The sequence below is a fragment of the Alosa sapidissima genome, chromosome 11, assembly GCF_018492685.1.
Source record: "Alosa sapidissima isolate fAloSap1 chromosome 11, fAloSap1.pri, whole genome shotgun sequence".
Taxonomy (NCBI): Eukaryota; Metazoa; Chordata; class Actinopteri; order Clupeiformes; family Clupeidae; genus Alosa; species Alosa sapidissima.
Genome location: NC_055967.1, coordinates 22,520,517 through 22,536,277, shown reverse-complemented (window position 1 = coordinate 22,536,277; position 15,761 = coordinate 22,520,517). Strand labels below are relative to the sequence as shown.

The window sequence follows — 15,761 nt, the reverse complement described above, 5'->3', positions numbered from 1 at the left end:
TCTCTCTTCTCACTCTTCTCACTCTTCTCCTCTCTCCCCCTTCAGACCTGGCACCCCCTCTCTCTCCCTCTCCCCTCCTCTGCTCTCTCTCTTCATTTCATCTCTCCTCTTCTCCTCTTTTCTCCTCTTTCTTTCCTCCTCTTTTCTTCTCTGCTTCTTTATTTCTAGTTTTCTTTGCTTTGTAAAAGCTGAAGATGAAGCCTTGTGTTTCCCTTAGCAGAATCTTGGGGACTGTACAGATGAATGACTGTAAAGAATTGTATATTACGTGAGAGCAAAACTTATTTCTTCTACTGTCGAAAGAAATTACTCGCAGTTGTGATCAACATTCTCAGGATTTGAAAACATTACACTAATGGAGATATTGTTTAACTCTTGGATGCAGAAGTCGATCAGCAGAAGGGATCGATCAATCAATCAGTAAGTTGATCAATCAAATGAAGGGGCCATGGCGGTCAGCCTGTTGTCTGTGTGCAAGTGAAGGGGCCGTGGCAGTCAGCTGTTGTCCATGTGCAAGCATATCCATTGCCTGCATCCGTCAGAGTTTCCATGGGGATGCTCCCCTCATGTCGTTAGGGCCTCTCTGACTGCTCTCTGCAGCCACACCCGCAAATGTCAAAGGTCACATCTCTGAGCCGCCGAGCTCAATTTTTTTTTTTTTTTTAACTCACTTATCTCTTTGTTTTTCTCGTAGCTGTTGTGTCAGCTTTGTTTGCCACTAGGGTGCATGAGCGAGGACTCTTAAGCTAAGGAGAAATGACTGATGAAGTAGCTTTTAATGAACATGCTTATTTTCCCCTTCTTTCTTTCGTAATCACGTTTGCATTTTAAAATGATTTCTTATTATGAGGACATTGATTAAGAACCACTAACTATAGCGTCTAGATGTTTGAGTGACATTGAGAACTAGATCTAAACACTAAAACACTTGTGATGTTTGAAATGAGAAACGAAACCACATGTACTCACTGCCTGTCTAATCGCCTGTTGCCATAGCGCTCTTTGAAAAGCATCGTTTGTAGCGAGCGCCCTGCCCCAGTGAAGGAGGAGGAGGAGGCAGGAACTGGCCTGCGCCACACACACACACACACACACACACACACACACACACACACACACACACCCCAAAGGCAGGAACTGACCTGCTCCATACACACACACACACACACACACACACACCAAAAGCAGGAACCTGCCTGCTCCATACACCAGAGCATCACCCTGCCACCTCCACATGCGCACAAACACACACACACCTGCGCGCCAAACCACCATGGCACACCCTGCTGCTAAGGGGTGGGCCTCAAATCACTGAAGCATTTCCACCACATGCTCATCTGGACGATCCTGATTGGTTCCACACACCATGAACATCATCATCGGGACGATCCCAATTGGTTCTTTACACCATGAGCATCATCATCGGGACACGCCTGATTGGTTCATTACATCATGAACATCATCATCGGGACGCGCCTGATTGGCTCATTACATCATGAACATCATCATCGGGACACGCCTGATTGGTTCCTTCCACCATCCCATCATTGGGATGCTCCTGGTTGGTTGTGGTGGCAGCGTGAGCGGCAGCAAGGGGCGGGGTGTAGTGCACCAGAGCAGCCTGGAGGAGGCGCCGCTGAGGTTTCAATGGCAACAGAGAGACGGACTCTGTCAGAAACCCAGCATTACATTTTTCACATGAAGGTTTTTTTTGTTTGTTTGTTTGTTTGTTTTGGATATTGTAGTCCATAAAAATGACAGAGACTGGACTCAATTTTGTCAGCCATTGCTGTGAGGTCATCACAGAAAATTACTTGGGGAGCTGACCGTCTAGAACAACACCGGACTTATTTCCTTGTAAACTATGTACAGTACCTGAACAGTTTGTGTTTCATTTGAAGATAAATATGACATTTTGATATATGTGTCACTATGCCCCTTTTCTTTGTCTTACGAATTGAAGAGAGAATTTTGCCAGTGACATTAATGTGTGTGAAAAAAAAAAAACTAATTTCTGGTAGCTTGAAAACATCTGACCATTCTGTCATTTCTGCTCTTATTTCTGTTCTGGTTGGATTGGGGGGCTGATGTGGACCATCGTGGTGAACGACACTAATGGTGAGACCATCGAGGTGCGATGCGTCCGCTGCTTCGCCCAGAGGCATCTGTCTTATCCTGTGGTGTGCCCTGGAACAAGGCGTCTGTTGCCTGTGCTTTTATTTGATTTTTTTTAAAAATTCCAGCTCCATTTATTTGATTTAATTTTGCATAGTCCTGGTAAGAGTGTATAGAAAAACGTGCACTGAAAATGAAAATGTCCAAATTGAGTCGAAATGTTGTAGGTTATGTAGGCTGAAAGATCACAAAGTTAAAAAAGAAAAAAAGAATACTACTGTCTGACGTTAATGTTCACTGTGTTTTATACAGTACCGAAATTCTTTTGTTCACTTTGAACATTTTTACTCTTAACATTTGGAAACGTATTGTGCAAAGAGATGTAATTTTTTGGAGTACTTGAAATGCATTAATAAAAAGACTCAGTTGAACAGCTGCTCCCTAGGCTCCCCATCTGTCATGTCAGAGTAGAACTTTCTATGTGTGTGTGTGTGTGTGTGTGTGTGTGTGTTTCCAGCAGCCTGATTGACCACATCAGATCTGATTGCTCTGTCCCTGTGTGTGTGTGTGTGTGTGTGTGTGTGTGTGTGTGTGTGTATAAGTGTGATTGTACACATCAAATGTGGTGGCTCTGTCCCTGTGTGTGCGTGTGTCTGATTGAACACATCAGACTTGATGTGTCTGTCCTCTGAGGCAACAGCTTGTATATTTATGAAAGAATGGAGCACTGACAGCACCAGTTTAGTATAGTTAAGTGTAGTATAGTATCGTTGTGTAGCATAGTATAGTTAAGCATAGTATGGTTAAGTGTAGTATAGTTAAGCATAGTATGGTATAGTTAAGTGTAGTATAGTATTGTGAAGTGTAGTATAGTGAAGCATAGTATATTATAGTTAAGTGTAGTATAGTATAGTATAGCGTAGTTAACCATGGCTCTGTGGCCCTCGCCTTGATGTGGTGGTGGTTGCCATGGTGATAGTCCCTGTGCTTGTGTGTCATGTGTTTCCAGTGAGAGTGTGTAACTCTGACGAGGATGTCCACATCGTGATTGCAACACTTTGGACGACTCCTGCTCTTCGAAAACAATTTCTGCTCCTTGGCTCTGGCATATTATGATCCTCAGTGGACATCTGATGGGATATGTGAAGGATTACAGCCACTGACGTGTCCCGATATATACAGAATTAATACCCACCTCCTTGTCTGCCATTCAGAAAATCGTATTCCTTGTTTCCGGGGTTAAGATGTAATATCATACTTCTGCTCCATTGGCTGATGACTGATCACAGTAATACTCATGTAACTTGTATAACTGCTGTTAACAGATTTGAATTTGTATTTTATTTTTTAGAAATTTTTTATTTTTATTTCAATTTACAAAATTGATTTGTGCTAGTTGTTCCTAGTTTTCTATATGACCCCTGGTCAGGCCTGCTCGGCTCTCGGGCTGGCGTGTGTGTGTCTGGTTCTCGGGCTGGTGTGTGTATGTGTGTGTCCCACTCTTGGGCTGGCGTGTGTATGTATGACATCTGTCAAAGGTGTAGTCCGTCCAGGGCTGCAGACGGGTCACGCCATCAGATTGGAAGGCAGAGCAGAACCACATCCTGCACACAGAGAAGCAACAGTCAGGTCACCACCACAAACGCGCCAACTTAACACCACAACCGACACAGTCAGGTCACCGCCACAAACACGCCAACTTAACACCACAACCGACACAGTCAGGTCACCGCCACAAACACGCCAACTTAACACCACAACCGACACAGTCAGGTCACCGCCACAAACACACCAACTTAACACCACAACCGACACAGTCAGGTCACCACCACAAACATGCCAACTTAACACCACAACAGACACAAGCTTCTTTCATACACCTGCTTAACAGCATGACTGAAAGGCTAGTGGAGCTCATGTTTATGAGCATAGGGGCCCTCTGTCACTGATATCACACTGTATGCATATGTACTGAATCAACCTGTTATTAGGACCTTCTGCTTGGTGAGCTGTTGGGATCAGTATCGCCAGTAGAGGGAGATAAACACAAACACTAAATGGAACATAGTCTACTGCTGAGTTCCCAGACTAGTAACACTGCCATCATCATCCTCATCATCATCACTCTCTGCCTGGAGGTGTCACTAAGGAAATTTTTTGACCAACAGAGGACGCATTCTTGAACCGGTTCCGTTCAGAATTATTTGTGCCTTGATGTTCTCCAGTGAACCAGCCCGCATTTCCACCAGTTTTGAACGGAACCAAGGATGCGTCATCAACAATGAACAATGGGTGTTGCATGCAAAAACAAAAGTTAATTCAGGGCTGCCAACTTTTGAAAAAAAACTTGTGAGATTTGGTGGGGCCAACCAAAATTTTTCCGCGTACATAGCTCATTCAGCATCATTACCATACAGCAAAAAAATATATATATATATATATAATTTACAGTACATCAGTGGTCCCAGATTGAAATTAACGTTGGGGTACCAAAGTGATCTACTAGGACCACTGCAATTCTAAAGAATGAGAACCACTGATTTACATAAATTCTAATTCTTACAAAACAAAATAAATAGAATTTTTTGGTTATTGGTGTGTGAGTGTGTTTAAATTGTGTGTGTGTGTGAAGGAGATCCTTCTTACTTGTCCTGGGTCTCTCCAGCCTTGATGCGCACCCTCCCCACACTGAGCACTTGGCCCTGCTGGCCGCCCCAGGGCATGATGGTCCGCATCCTCTGCCACATGTCCGCCAGCACGCCCTGCGGTCCCCAGCGCAGCGTCAGGCCCTCCAGCTGACCCATGCCCGACTCCACTGTCACCAGGAAACTCAGCGTCTTGTTCCCACTCAGCTCCGACGGGCTACAACACACACATGGTCAGTCTGAGTGTGTGTGTATGTGATTAACAAACAGCTAGACTAGAAAGACTAGACTGCTGTATCTGTGTGTGTGTGTATTGGTCTCCTCAGGACTTGGGGAATCCCTTAGCAAAAAGAAGTTCATGGAAGTGTACTGTTAGTCTACTTATTTTGAACTAAGCATAGGTATAGCTTACTTTTTGTGTACTGATCGGAGAGACACTAGATTGAATTATACTTGGCTTATACTGATAAGTATACATGCAAATGTAATTATATCTAGCATATGGTACCTGTATTTAAATATAGTTAAAGCACCAAAGCACTTTTCCTCTGTCGCATGCACATTATTTGATTTTCCAGCACCGGCTTTGCAAATAGCGATGTCCACAGACAAGGTAGAGTATGTTGCATGATTTTATGAAAGTATGATGTATTGCGACATCAGAAGCAAGTCAAATTTGTAGTTTCTTATGACTCATTCCATCGAACTACAGATCCGCTACCCGATCTGGCAAACTTGCATAGTGCGGTTATAGCCGATAGAAGGTCGCAAAGCGAATGCAGAAGTGCCGTTTCATTTCATCACTTCATTTCATTTTATTCACTTAGCTGATTCTAATATTACCCTTCCGCTAAACTTTGATACTGAGGATATACTTTAAGTATACTATCGTGAAACCTATCCTATCGTATAACCATTAGTATAACTAGTATCTTCTCTAGTTTACTTACAGTATACAGTAGTTCTCAGTACTTAAGAAGTTTACCGAAACACCGGGAACATGAAACTTGGTGGGCATAGAGCCCCACTAGACTTTTACGGAAAATAAGTGTTTTGACCTGCAGGGGCCACAAGCTGGTCAGGCTGTTTTTTTTCAAGTTTCCAGCCTCCCTTTGGGTAACCCTGTGTTTCACATCACAATGCTATGAATTGTGGGTAATTCCCTTGGGTAAAGTCTGCATAGATGCAGACTTACGGAAAGGGTACAGAAAGGATGTGAGCGAGCCCTCAACCACTTCACAATTTCGCAGTGGAACAGCCCTAAGCCCTCATCAAGTTCACAGGAACACGCATCAAAATCTAACCCTAACCCTAGGAGTCCGTGAGGGGAGAGATTGGGATTCAGCCACAGTCTCAAATCAGGACTCAGGATCAGAACACAGAGACTGATGCAGGGGTCAAGGGTCAGGGAACACGGAGACTGATGCAGGGGTCAAGGGTCAGGGAACACAGAGACTGATGCAGGGGTCAAGGGTCAGGGAACACAGAGACTGATGCAGGGGTCAAGGGTCAGGGAACACAGGGACTGATGCAGGGGTCAAGGGTCACAGGACTGTTTTCACTCATGTGGACCGGAGGATGCAGGGTCCCTCTCTAACCCTTTCATGATGTAACACCATCCACTGTCTAACACACACATTCTCTCTCTCTATCTCTCTCTCTCTCTCTCTCACACACACACACACAGGCACATGCCAGCTGTCAGTGCACGTGAGTGTGCATGTGGATGTGGTATTGATTGCCGATGCTGTCAGTTTGTTATGAGCTGCCTGTGCTCTGCGCTGGATCCAATCAGCCTCCTCGGCCTCCGGCAGCTCCACTGCAGCTGTATCGACCAGGAGCCACACCGCCCGCCTGCCTGCCTGCCCGCCTGCCCGCCCAGACACCACTGCCTGGCCATCACCATCAGCACTGGGGCCCATCAGCCTCACCGGGGCACGGGCCACATGCTCGGCCCAGGAATCACACGGCGCCTCCAGTAGGAGGAGGTCACTTCCTGTTTCAACCGTGGTGTCCGGAGCTGATCTGTCGAGGGTGGATGTCCGTGGGTGTGGGTGTATGAGGAGTATGTGCGTGTGTGTGTGTGTGTGTGTGTGAGAGGGGAACGAGGCATATACTGTATATCCTGCAGGTGGGAGTGGGATCTAATGTTACAGATGCATGCGGGAGCGGGACTAAAATTGACACATTATTGTTGGAGCGGGACAGAATGTCGTGGGAGCGGGCGGGCGTAGGACTGAAAAATCTGTCCCTCGCAGACCTCTAGTCTGAGGGCAGATACTCACAGGTGGAGGGGCAGTTCCTGAGGTCTGAGGGCAGATACTCACAGGTGGAGGGGCAATTCCTGGCTCTCCCCCTGCAGGCCTCTGAGGGTGACAGACGCTGAGGCCCACGACTGTTTCATCTGGTCAACGAGCTGGACCCGGAGTTGGTAGTGGTACACTGCACACAAACACACACACACACACACACACACACACACACACACACACACACACACACACACACACACAGCGTATATTAGTGTTTTAGACACAGTGTGTGTTTCCATACTACATAGGTATGTTTCAGAAAGGTGTTTACTGCACACAGTGTCAGGTTGTTGGCTCAACGCATTAGCGCTATTTCAGTTATTTAGTCAAACTGACCATCAGGGATGGCCTTTATTAAAATAAATAAATCACCAAAGTCAGAGGCATCAGGTGTGTGTGTGTGTGTGTGTGTGTGTGTGTGTGTGTGTGTGTGTGTGTGTGTTGTGCACTAACCTCTGTAGGGCATGTGGGAGCGGGTTCTGAGGTAGAACCTCTTGTTGGTTCCGCTGTGGCCCCTGTGCGTTCCGTAGCCCAGCGCGCTGCAGCGGCTCCTCTTGCAGTCCAAGCACAGGCCCTGGCTGAAGGCACCGTTGTCACGGCATCGGAAGGCTGTGATCTGCTGGTCCTCGTGCAGGAGCGAGTCGATGAACAGGTTGACCGAGCGCTCGTGGGCACACTTCATGGCTTGAGACAGTCCTGAGAACATTGTACATCTGTGGGTGTGTGAATGAATGAGTGTGTGTGTGTGTGTGTGTGTGTTTTTGTTTGTGTGAGAGTGAGCGTGGGTTTGTGTGTGTGTGTATGTGTGTGTGTGAGTGAGCGTGTGTGTGTGTGTGTTTGTGTATGTGTTTGTTTGTGTGAGAGTGAGCGTGTGTGTGTTTGTGTGTGTGTGTGTGTGTGTGTGTGTGTGTGTGTGTGTGTGTGTGTGTGTGTGTGTGTGTGTGAGTGAGAATGGGTGTGTGTGTGCGTGTAGGAGTGTGTGTGTGTATATACTGACCTCTGAGCCCGTGTTGTGAGATGTGGTCACTAAGGTAACACCCTGGCTGTAGGGTGCCTCCGTTAGGGTAGAAGTCCAGATGGCCCACAGTCTGTCTGATGCCCACACTCAGCACCACGTGGCTCTTGGTGAACGTGTGGATGGCGTCCACAAACATGGCATCATCAGGGGACAACCTATCGGCAGCCGGCATGCCCTCAAACATCGGCCCAGCAGGGTCCAGACCTGAGGAGAGGTCACGTGAGGTCACATCTCAAAGGTCACAAGCGGTTTCATCTCAGAGGGATATGAGAGGCCACATCTCAAAGGTCGCAAGAGGTTACTGTATGAGAGATCCCATCTGGATCACTCTCTTGGGGCAGCCGTGGCCTACTGGTTAGCACTTCGGACCTGTAACAGGAGGGTTGCCGGTTCGAACCCCGACCAGTAGGCATGGCTGAAGTGCCCTTGAGCAAGGCACCTAACCCCTCACTGCTCCCCGAGTGCTGCTGTTGATGCAGGCAGCTCACTGTGTGTTCACTGTGCTGAGTGTGTTTCACTAATTCACGGATTGGGATAAATGCAGAGACCAAATTTCCCTCACATGATCAAAAGAGTATATATACTTATACTTATACTTATACGTATATATACTTATACTTATACATCTCAGTAGGTTACCTAGAGCCCATCTCAGAGGTTGTGTGTAAGAGAGCCCATCTCAGAGGTAACCTAGATCACATCTCAGTGGGTTACCTAAAGCCCATTTCAGGTTGTGTGTGAGAGGCTGTTGTACCTGTGATCCGGCCGAGCCTCCTGGAGCCATTGAAGAACTGACCAGCGAAGCCAGCCACATGGGCCCCAAGGCTGTATCCAACCAGGTGCACCTTCCTCAGGGAGATGTGGGCTGTGTCCTGTCTCACACACACACACACACACACACACACACACACACACACACACACACATGTACATATGCACACATACACACACACATGTACATAATAAACACACACACACACACATGTACATATGCACACATACACACACACATGTACATAATAAACACACACAGTCACACACAAGAAAACACATACACACAATTAAACACATACACACACATGCACAAAAACACACACACACACACATGTAAACATATACACACACACACACATGTAAACACACATACACACAGGCACACACACACACACACACATGTAAACATATACACACGCACACATGTAAACACACACACACACACATATCAACACACACGCATGCATAATCACCTCCAGCCACTCCAGCAGCAGCGCCACTTCCTGGCCCACCAGTCGTGCGTTCCGGGCAGCAACTGGGTAGAAGCGCTGGGCCAATGGGATCCAGTTACACACCAGCACATTCACCTCGCCCAGGTGGGCCTTCAGTGCCCACGCCAACCTCACCACCCAGTCTTCCATAACGCCGTCCAGCTGAGACACACACACATACCCACACACATGTAAGCATATATATATATACACACACACATGTACTGTAAACAGACACACACACACACACACACATGTAAACACACACGTACACATGTAAACACACCCACACACACACATACGCACATGTAAACAGACACACACACACACATGTAAACACACACATACACATGTAAACACACCCACACACACACACATACACAAACTCACACACACACACACACAGCTCAGGGATCCTGGAAGAGAGACACTCAGGTCTACAGAATACACACTCACTTTCTCTCATGTAGACTGACAGGAACGTCATGCAGTCTCTCTGTCATCCAGCTTATGATGTATGTGGAGATGCAGAATGTTGCGTTTACACAAGAATGAGCCGATATTTGGAACAAGACTTTAGACATCTTCAATTATGATCACCCTTCTGTTTTCAACTGTCAGACTGGCAGGGATGGATTACTGCACGGGCCTACCGGGCCCAGGCCCAGGGGCCCAAGGGGTCAGGGGGCCCTGAAGCCCAAGCCTTTGCATGGAATCATTGCCTCAATATCAACAAATCAGGATGTAGGCTATGAATCTGATTGAATTTAGTATTGGCCATCCCCAAAATGCACCAGAATACAGGAAATCACATCAAACAAATTAAAAAAAATTCTGGAGGAGGACCCCCAAACCCCCCCTCCCACATATACGACAATAAGTGAGGGGCCCTTACAGTTTTTCTCGATCGTTTTGATACCTGTGTCAACTCTGACATCACATTCTCAAAACAGTTAACACCTGTGTCTGAACAAAAGCACTCTGGACAAAATGACACATTTTGCTTGCAAAAGTCTGTTACTCTCTCAAAACACTTAAAACATGCAGCAAAAGCAAATCTTGCCTTGAAACACTACAACTTGTTGCCAATTCAAAAACACTCTTTAATCAATCATTACACACTGAGCAACAAAATACAAAATCTAGTTCTCAAAATGAGCATTTTTGCTATGTCTGTTTCATTACTTTCTCATTTTTCTGTTACAGTTTTTCTCAATCGTTTTGATACCTGTGTCAACTCTGACATCACATTCTCAAAACAGTTACAGTTTTTTCTGAATGCTTAAACACATTTTTTGTAACTATGGCTTTTTTTGCAAAACTCTACACACAAATGGCAAAACCACTCACTGAGTTCGCAAAACTAAAAGCACAAACACTGCTTTGCACTCAGTTTGCAATTTTGTAACACACACTTTGCACAACTGTAGGCACAATGGCTATTATTTACACTATTTTGCCAACTCTCTGGCACACTTTCTCATGTGAAAACTGTTTTAGATAATTAGTTCACTTTGCAATCAGCCTAAGCACTATAAATAAGCCACAGGTAATGTACAATGGGTACAATGGAGTGAGCAGGAAGAGTGAGAAGAGAAAAAAACAGACAAAAAAACAGTCTACATGTGGGGATATTGTCATGTCAGGCCTGGATACGTCATTCCAGAATATATTTTTCCCGGTGCCTTGGACTAGGACATTGCATGTGATGTAGACAGAATTTTGAGAGAGACGACCCGATGCAGACTGATTTGTTTTGTCTCAGTGAAATGCTATTCTGTGTTTTGACTTGGAAAAACACACTTGTGTTTGTTTTGATGTGTGTAAATAAACACTAATACTTGAAGTTGGGATCCCTGTATGTTTACAGAACTATGACAAAAGTATGACCTCAAACTGACATAGTCTACCTTGTGCACAGAGAAAGCAAAAGCCAGATGTGTTTTTTTTTCATACCATCAGTGTGTTGTTGGCACATTGTGTGCTTACTATTGTGATGGCTTGTGTTTACTGTTAGATACGAAAACACCATTTTTACGAAGGTGTGAAGAGTTACAGTTTTTTTCAACTGCTTACACACTAAATCTTTGCTTGTCACACAATTTTCTAAACATGTCCTCCAAACATCATAACCCGACACCAAATCTGCAAAACCATACACTAATTCTCAGTGTTTGACTCAGTTTTCAATTGACTAAAACACATTTTGCAAAACACAACACACAATTTTCTACCTAACACACAAAATTCTAACAGGAAGTAACTTGATTTCGTTCTTCAAACACAACCCATCAAAATGCCACACTAAATCACCAGTGCTTCACTCTTTCTCTTCACATGTGCAAACACTCTTTACTTTACTGAACACCATCCAATCATTGCCTTAGTATAGGTCTATGAATAGATATACTCTCTATATAGGTATAGACCCTTTCAATCTGCTCCTAGAGGATTTCCGGTTGAAATATTCAGAACCAACGCAGATACTTTGAAAATAGAGAAAATACAGTAATCGGACTTTAGCTTACAGTAATGTTCTACAAAAAGTTGACTTTATTAAAATTTGTCTTTTTACTCTATTTTTGTTTGTCACCATGTTACAGTACCATTAGCTCAATACATTTTTTTGTGCCTCCAGAAAATGGAACGCTTACTGTAGAATTGTTTGTTTCTGCAGTTGAAAGGGTCTATAGGCCTATGAATACATACTGTACACGACCCCCCCCCCCACACACACACACACTTGTCTTTAGAAAAAAACAAAATCAGTGTTTTCAAAACTCCATCCACATCTGGTGGTCAGTGTATTCTTCTTTGCTTTTTTTTCTTGTTTTCTGTAAAATATTGTATTCACAACAGCAAATGTTTCAATATTGCTTGCATTTTTACTGTGTATTTCAACTTCTCTTTGTTGATACCGTAACTTTCACTCTTGTATGGAAATACATATAGAAAGCCTAAGACAGAAGAGCTTTAGGTTTTGAGCAACAGTGTGTACATGATGTATCCAAAATGTCATATTATGACAAAAGTGTTTGTAATGTGAAGCGAATGTTTGCTTTAAACATGTGTTTTTGACATTTTGAATGTTGTGTGTCATTTTGCTGGAGATTTGGGGCATTTTGCATTTTGTGTGAGCAGTTGTGGGTTTTGTGTGTGGAGTTTTGAAAAATAGACACAGAGTTTTGAAAACGTGTGTAAACAATTGTAAAAAACTGTAAGCAAGGTGTGTTAGCTTTTGCAAGAGAACTACAATGTTTTGCTGATTGGGTGAGAGGTTTTGCCATTTGTGTGTAGAGTTTTGCAAAAAAAGCCATAGTTGCAAAATGTGCTTAAGCAATCAGAAAAAACTGTAACGCCCGTGTCTGAACAAAAGCACCCTGGACAAAATGACACATTTTGCTTGCAAAAGACAGTTACTCTCTCAAAACACTTAAAACATGCAGTAAAAGCAAATCTTGCCTTCAAACACTACAACTTGTTGCCAATTCAAAAACACTCTTTAATCAGTCATTACACACTGGACAACAAAATGTTAAATCTAGTTCTCAAAATGATCATTTTTGCTGTCTGTTCCATTACTTTCTCATTTTTCTGGTATCAGAAAAAAACTGTGAAAAGACTAAATGTACTGAATAAAAAAATAATTTAGTAATTCCCTTTCAAGATGTAACTGTCATTGACATGTAAGACATACAGCAAACACCTATAAGATACTGTAAATTTCATTGAACTACAACTTTCATAGAAATAGACATACAGTAAAGACCTTTTGTACTGTTTTCTCCACCAAATAGGCAATACAGTACTTTGTCTAAATGTGCATTAGATCCATACTTGCAAATAGCAACACAGAACAGACATCTCTTATGTAGAATGAATGATTGCTGATTGAAGAATTGTGCAAAGGAGTTTTACACAGGTGTATCAGAAATTCAGACTTATGCAAGGAATCTATACCACCTGTGAAAAGATGTTTTCCTTTTGTTTAGCATGGGAAAACCAATTGAGTTTGGGGCTTTTGAATGACACCTGTGTTAACTGTTTTGCAAAAGGGTGTGAGAAATGTGTGAACCCAATGAAAATGTGTGAACACATTCGCAAGAGATGACTTCTGCTGTGCAAAGAAAGTAGTCATGAAGACCAAGTGGGTTCTAGTTTACTTAAGCAGGTAAAAGCAATCGAGAAAAACTGTAATACATCTGGGCCGAGGGCCCCGAAAGTTCATAATCCGCCCATTCAGACTGGGCTCACTCATAGACACGCAGTAGATCTGCTAACTCATAGACATGCAGTACATCTGCTCACTCATAGACATACAGTAGATTTGCTTCCTTGTTTATCCTCAGCACTAGAACATAATAGTACAGTTGTAGAACACAGAACACTATGCCTTGTTGAGAGTATTTGGACCATGTGTGCAGACAGAGTATTCTGGAGTGACCCTTACAGACCAGCCATGGACGATGAGGACCAGGGGGTTGGAGCTGTTGAAGCTGCAGCTCTGGAGAGACTCCTCCTGCAGTGGAGTCACAGCACACAGGCTGTCCACAGAGTCCCCGTCCCGATACACGGAGAACCGAGTCTGGACCTCCTCGGCCAGCCGAGACTGGGCCTCGGACCTCCCGCCTGTGAGGTGAAGCACAGAGGGCTGCCAGTTAAGGCCAGCACACACAGATATTCTCTCTCTCTCTCTCTCTCACACACACACACACACACACACACACATACACACACACACACTTATACACAGACACAATCCCAGGACAGTCTGAGCGAGTTAAAAGTCTGGTTTGGGTTAAAAATATTACAGTAATGACAGACACCATGCTGCAGTGCGTAATTTGTAATTTGAAGATAACAAGTAGTCTGGCATGACGCTTTGAAATGAACCTCTGAACCTCACCCAGTTGGAACTGCCCAGAATGAGAACGCACACACAGACACACACACACGGACACACACACACACACACACACACACACACACACACACACACACACACATAGACACAGACACACACACACACAAGGACACACACACAAGACACAGACACACTCACACACACATACACACACACACACACACACACACACACACACACACACACACACATACACACACACACACACACACACAATGACACAGACACACACACACAAGGACACACACACATACACAGACACACGCACACACTCTTACCTCCATTCAGTGTGTCAGCGCTGCCCCATATGAGGAGAAGTCCACAAAGCAACAGTGTGCTGGAGACCCCCATACTGCAGCCAGACACCCAGGAGATGGGATGGACCAGGAGGAGAGAGGGAGGGAGGGAAGGGGTGGAGGAATGGAAAGAGAAAAGGGGTATGGAAAGAGGAAAAGAGAGAGGGAATGGAGGAGATTGAGTGGTGTGTCTGTGCCGAACACCAAGTTGTAGTCCCTGTTTCAAAAGACAGAGTGAAATGGAAAGAGAGAGAGAGAGAGAATGAGAGAGAGAGAGAGCTAAGAAGCAGGGAGAGAGTGAGGAGAGAATGAAAAAGAGGAGGGGTGATAACGGGTGAAGAGAGAGAGAAAGGGAGAGTGTGTGGAGAGTTGAGAAAAGTAGAGAGAGAAAGAGAGAGTGTGGAGACAGTGGAGAGAGAGAGAGAGAGAGAAAGTGTGTGGAAAGGTGAGAAAAGTTGAGAGAGAAAGAGAGAGTGTGTAGAGAGAGTGGAGAGAGAGAGAAAGTGTGTGGAGAGGCGAGAAAAGTGGAGAGGCGTGCTACTGTAAGAGAGGGTGTGTGGTAGCTGTGGTCTTAGGGAGGATTCCTGCTGTATTTATATATGTTACAGATCCCAGAGCACACACACACACACACACACACACACCCAACCACCACCCCACAGCCACTTTACTTTACAGAGAACACACACATCAGACCCCCAGAATATTATAATATATATTTGCTTTAGTTAAAATAAAATAAAAATAATATACAAAAAAACAAACAGTTAAGAATAAGACTTTACTCAGTGGAAAGGAAACAGTGAATAGTTATGAATTATAAAATTACAAATAACGCTGTTGTAGATTTGTCTTGTTGTGGTTTCATAAAACCTTTTACTTCCAGCTTGAGTGGTCACCTCCTGAAAGATTTTTCTTGTTATGGTTATGGTTATGGGATTTGGATATGGGATCATTCCACCAACAAGGAACCACTGAGGAAAAGAGTCGGTAACACTACTTGACAGTATCGACATCAGAGTGACATGACACTGTCATGAACACATGACACTGTCATGACACATGAAACCCTAACCCTAACCTAACCTCTAACCCCAACCCTAACCCTAACCATAACTCTAAACCTAACCCTAAACCTAATCCTAACCCTAACTTGTTATGGGTAATTTCACAATCAGGGTGTGCG

The 15,761-nt window shown here is 44.3% G+C and overlaps 1 protein-coding gene across 1 annotated transcript; it reads right to left on the bottom strand.

Annotated features, from left to right (window-relative positions):
* Positions 1 to 1,462: 1,462 nt before the first annotated feature.
* Positions 1,463 to 14,630, bottom strand: LOC121724161 (hepatic triacylglycerol lipase-like). The gene is made up of 10 exons (XM_042110551.1): positions 14,558 to 14,630; positions 13,806 to 13,984; positions 9,338 to 9,517; positions 8,845 to 8,962; positions 8,070 to 8,294; positions 7,526 to 7,768; positions 7,088 to 7,202; positions 4,762 to 4,977; positions 3,616 to 3,719; positions 1,463 to 1,668 (listed from the first exon to the last, which is right to left on the bottom strand). Exons 1-10 carry the CDS (start codon positions 14,628 to 14,630, stop codon positions 1,463 to 1,465), a joined length of 1,659 nt encoding a protein of 552 aa, XP_041966485.1.
* Between the last annotated feature and the right edge of the window lie 1,131 nt (positions 14,631 to 15,761).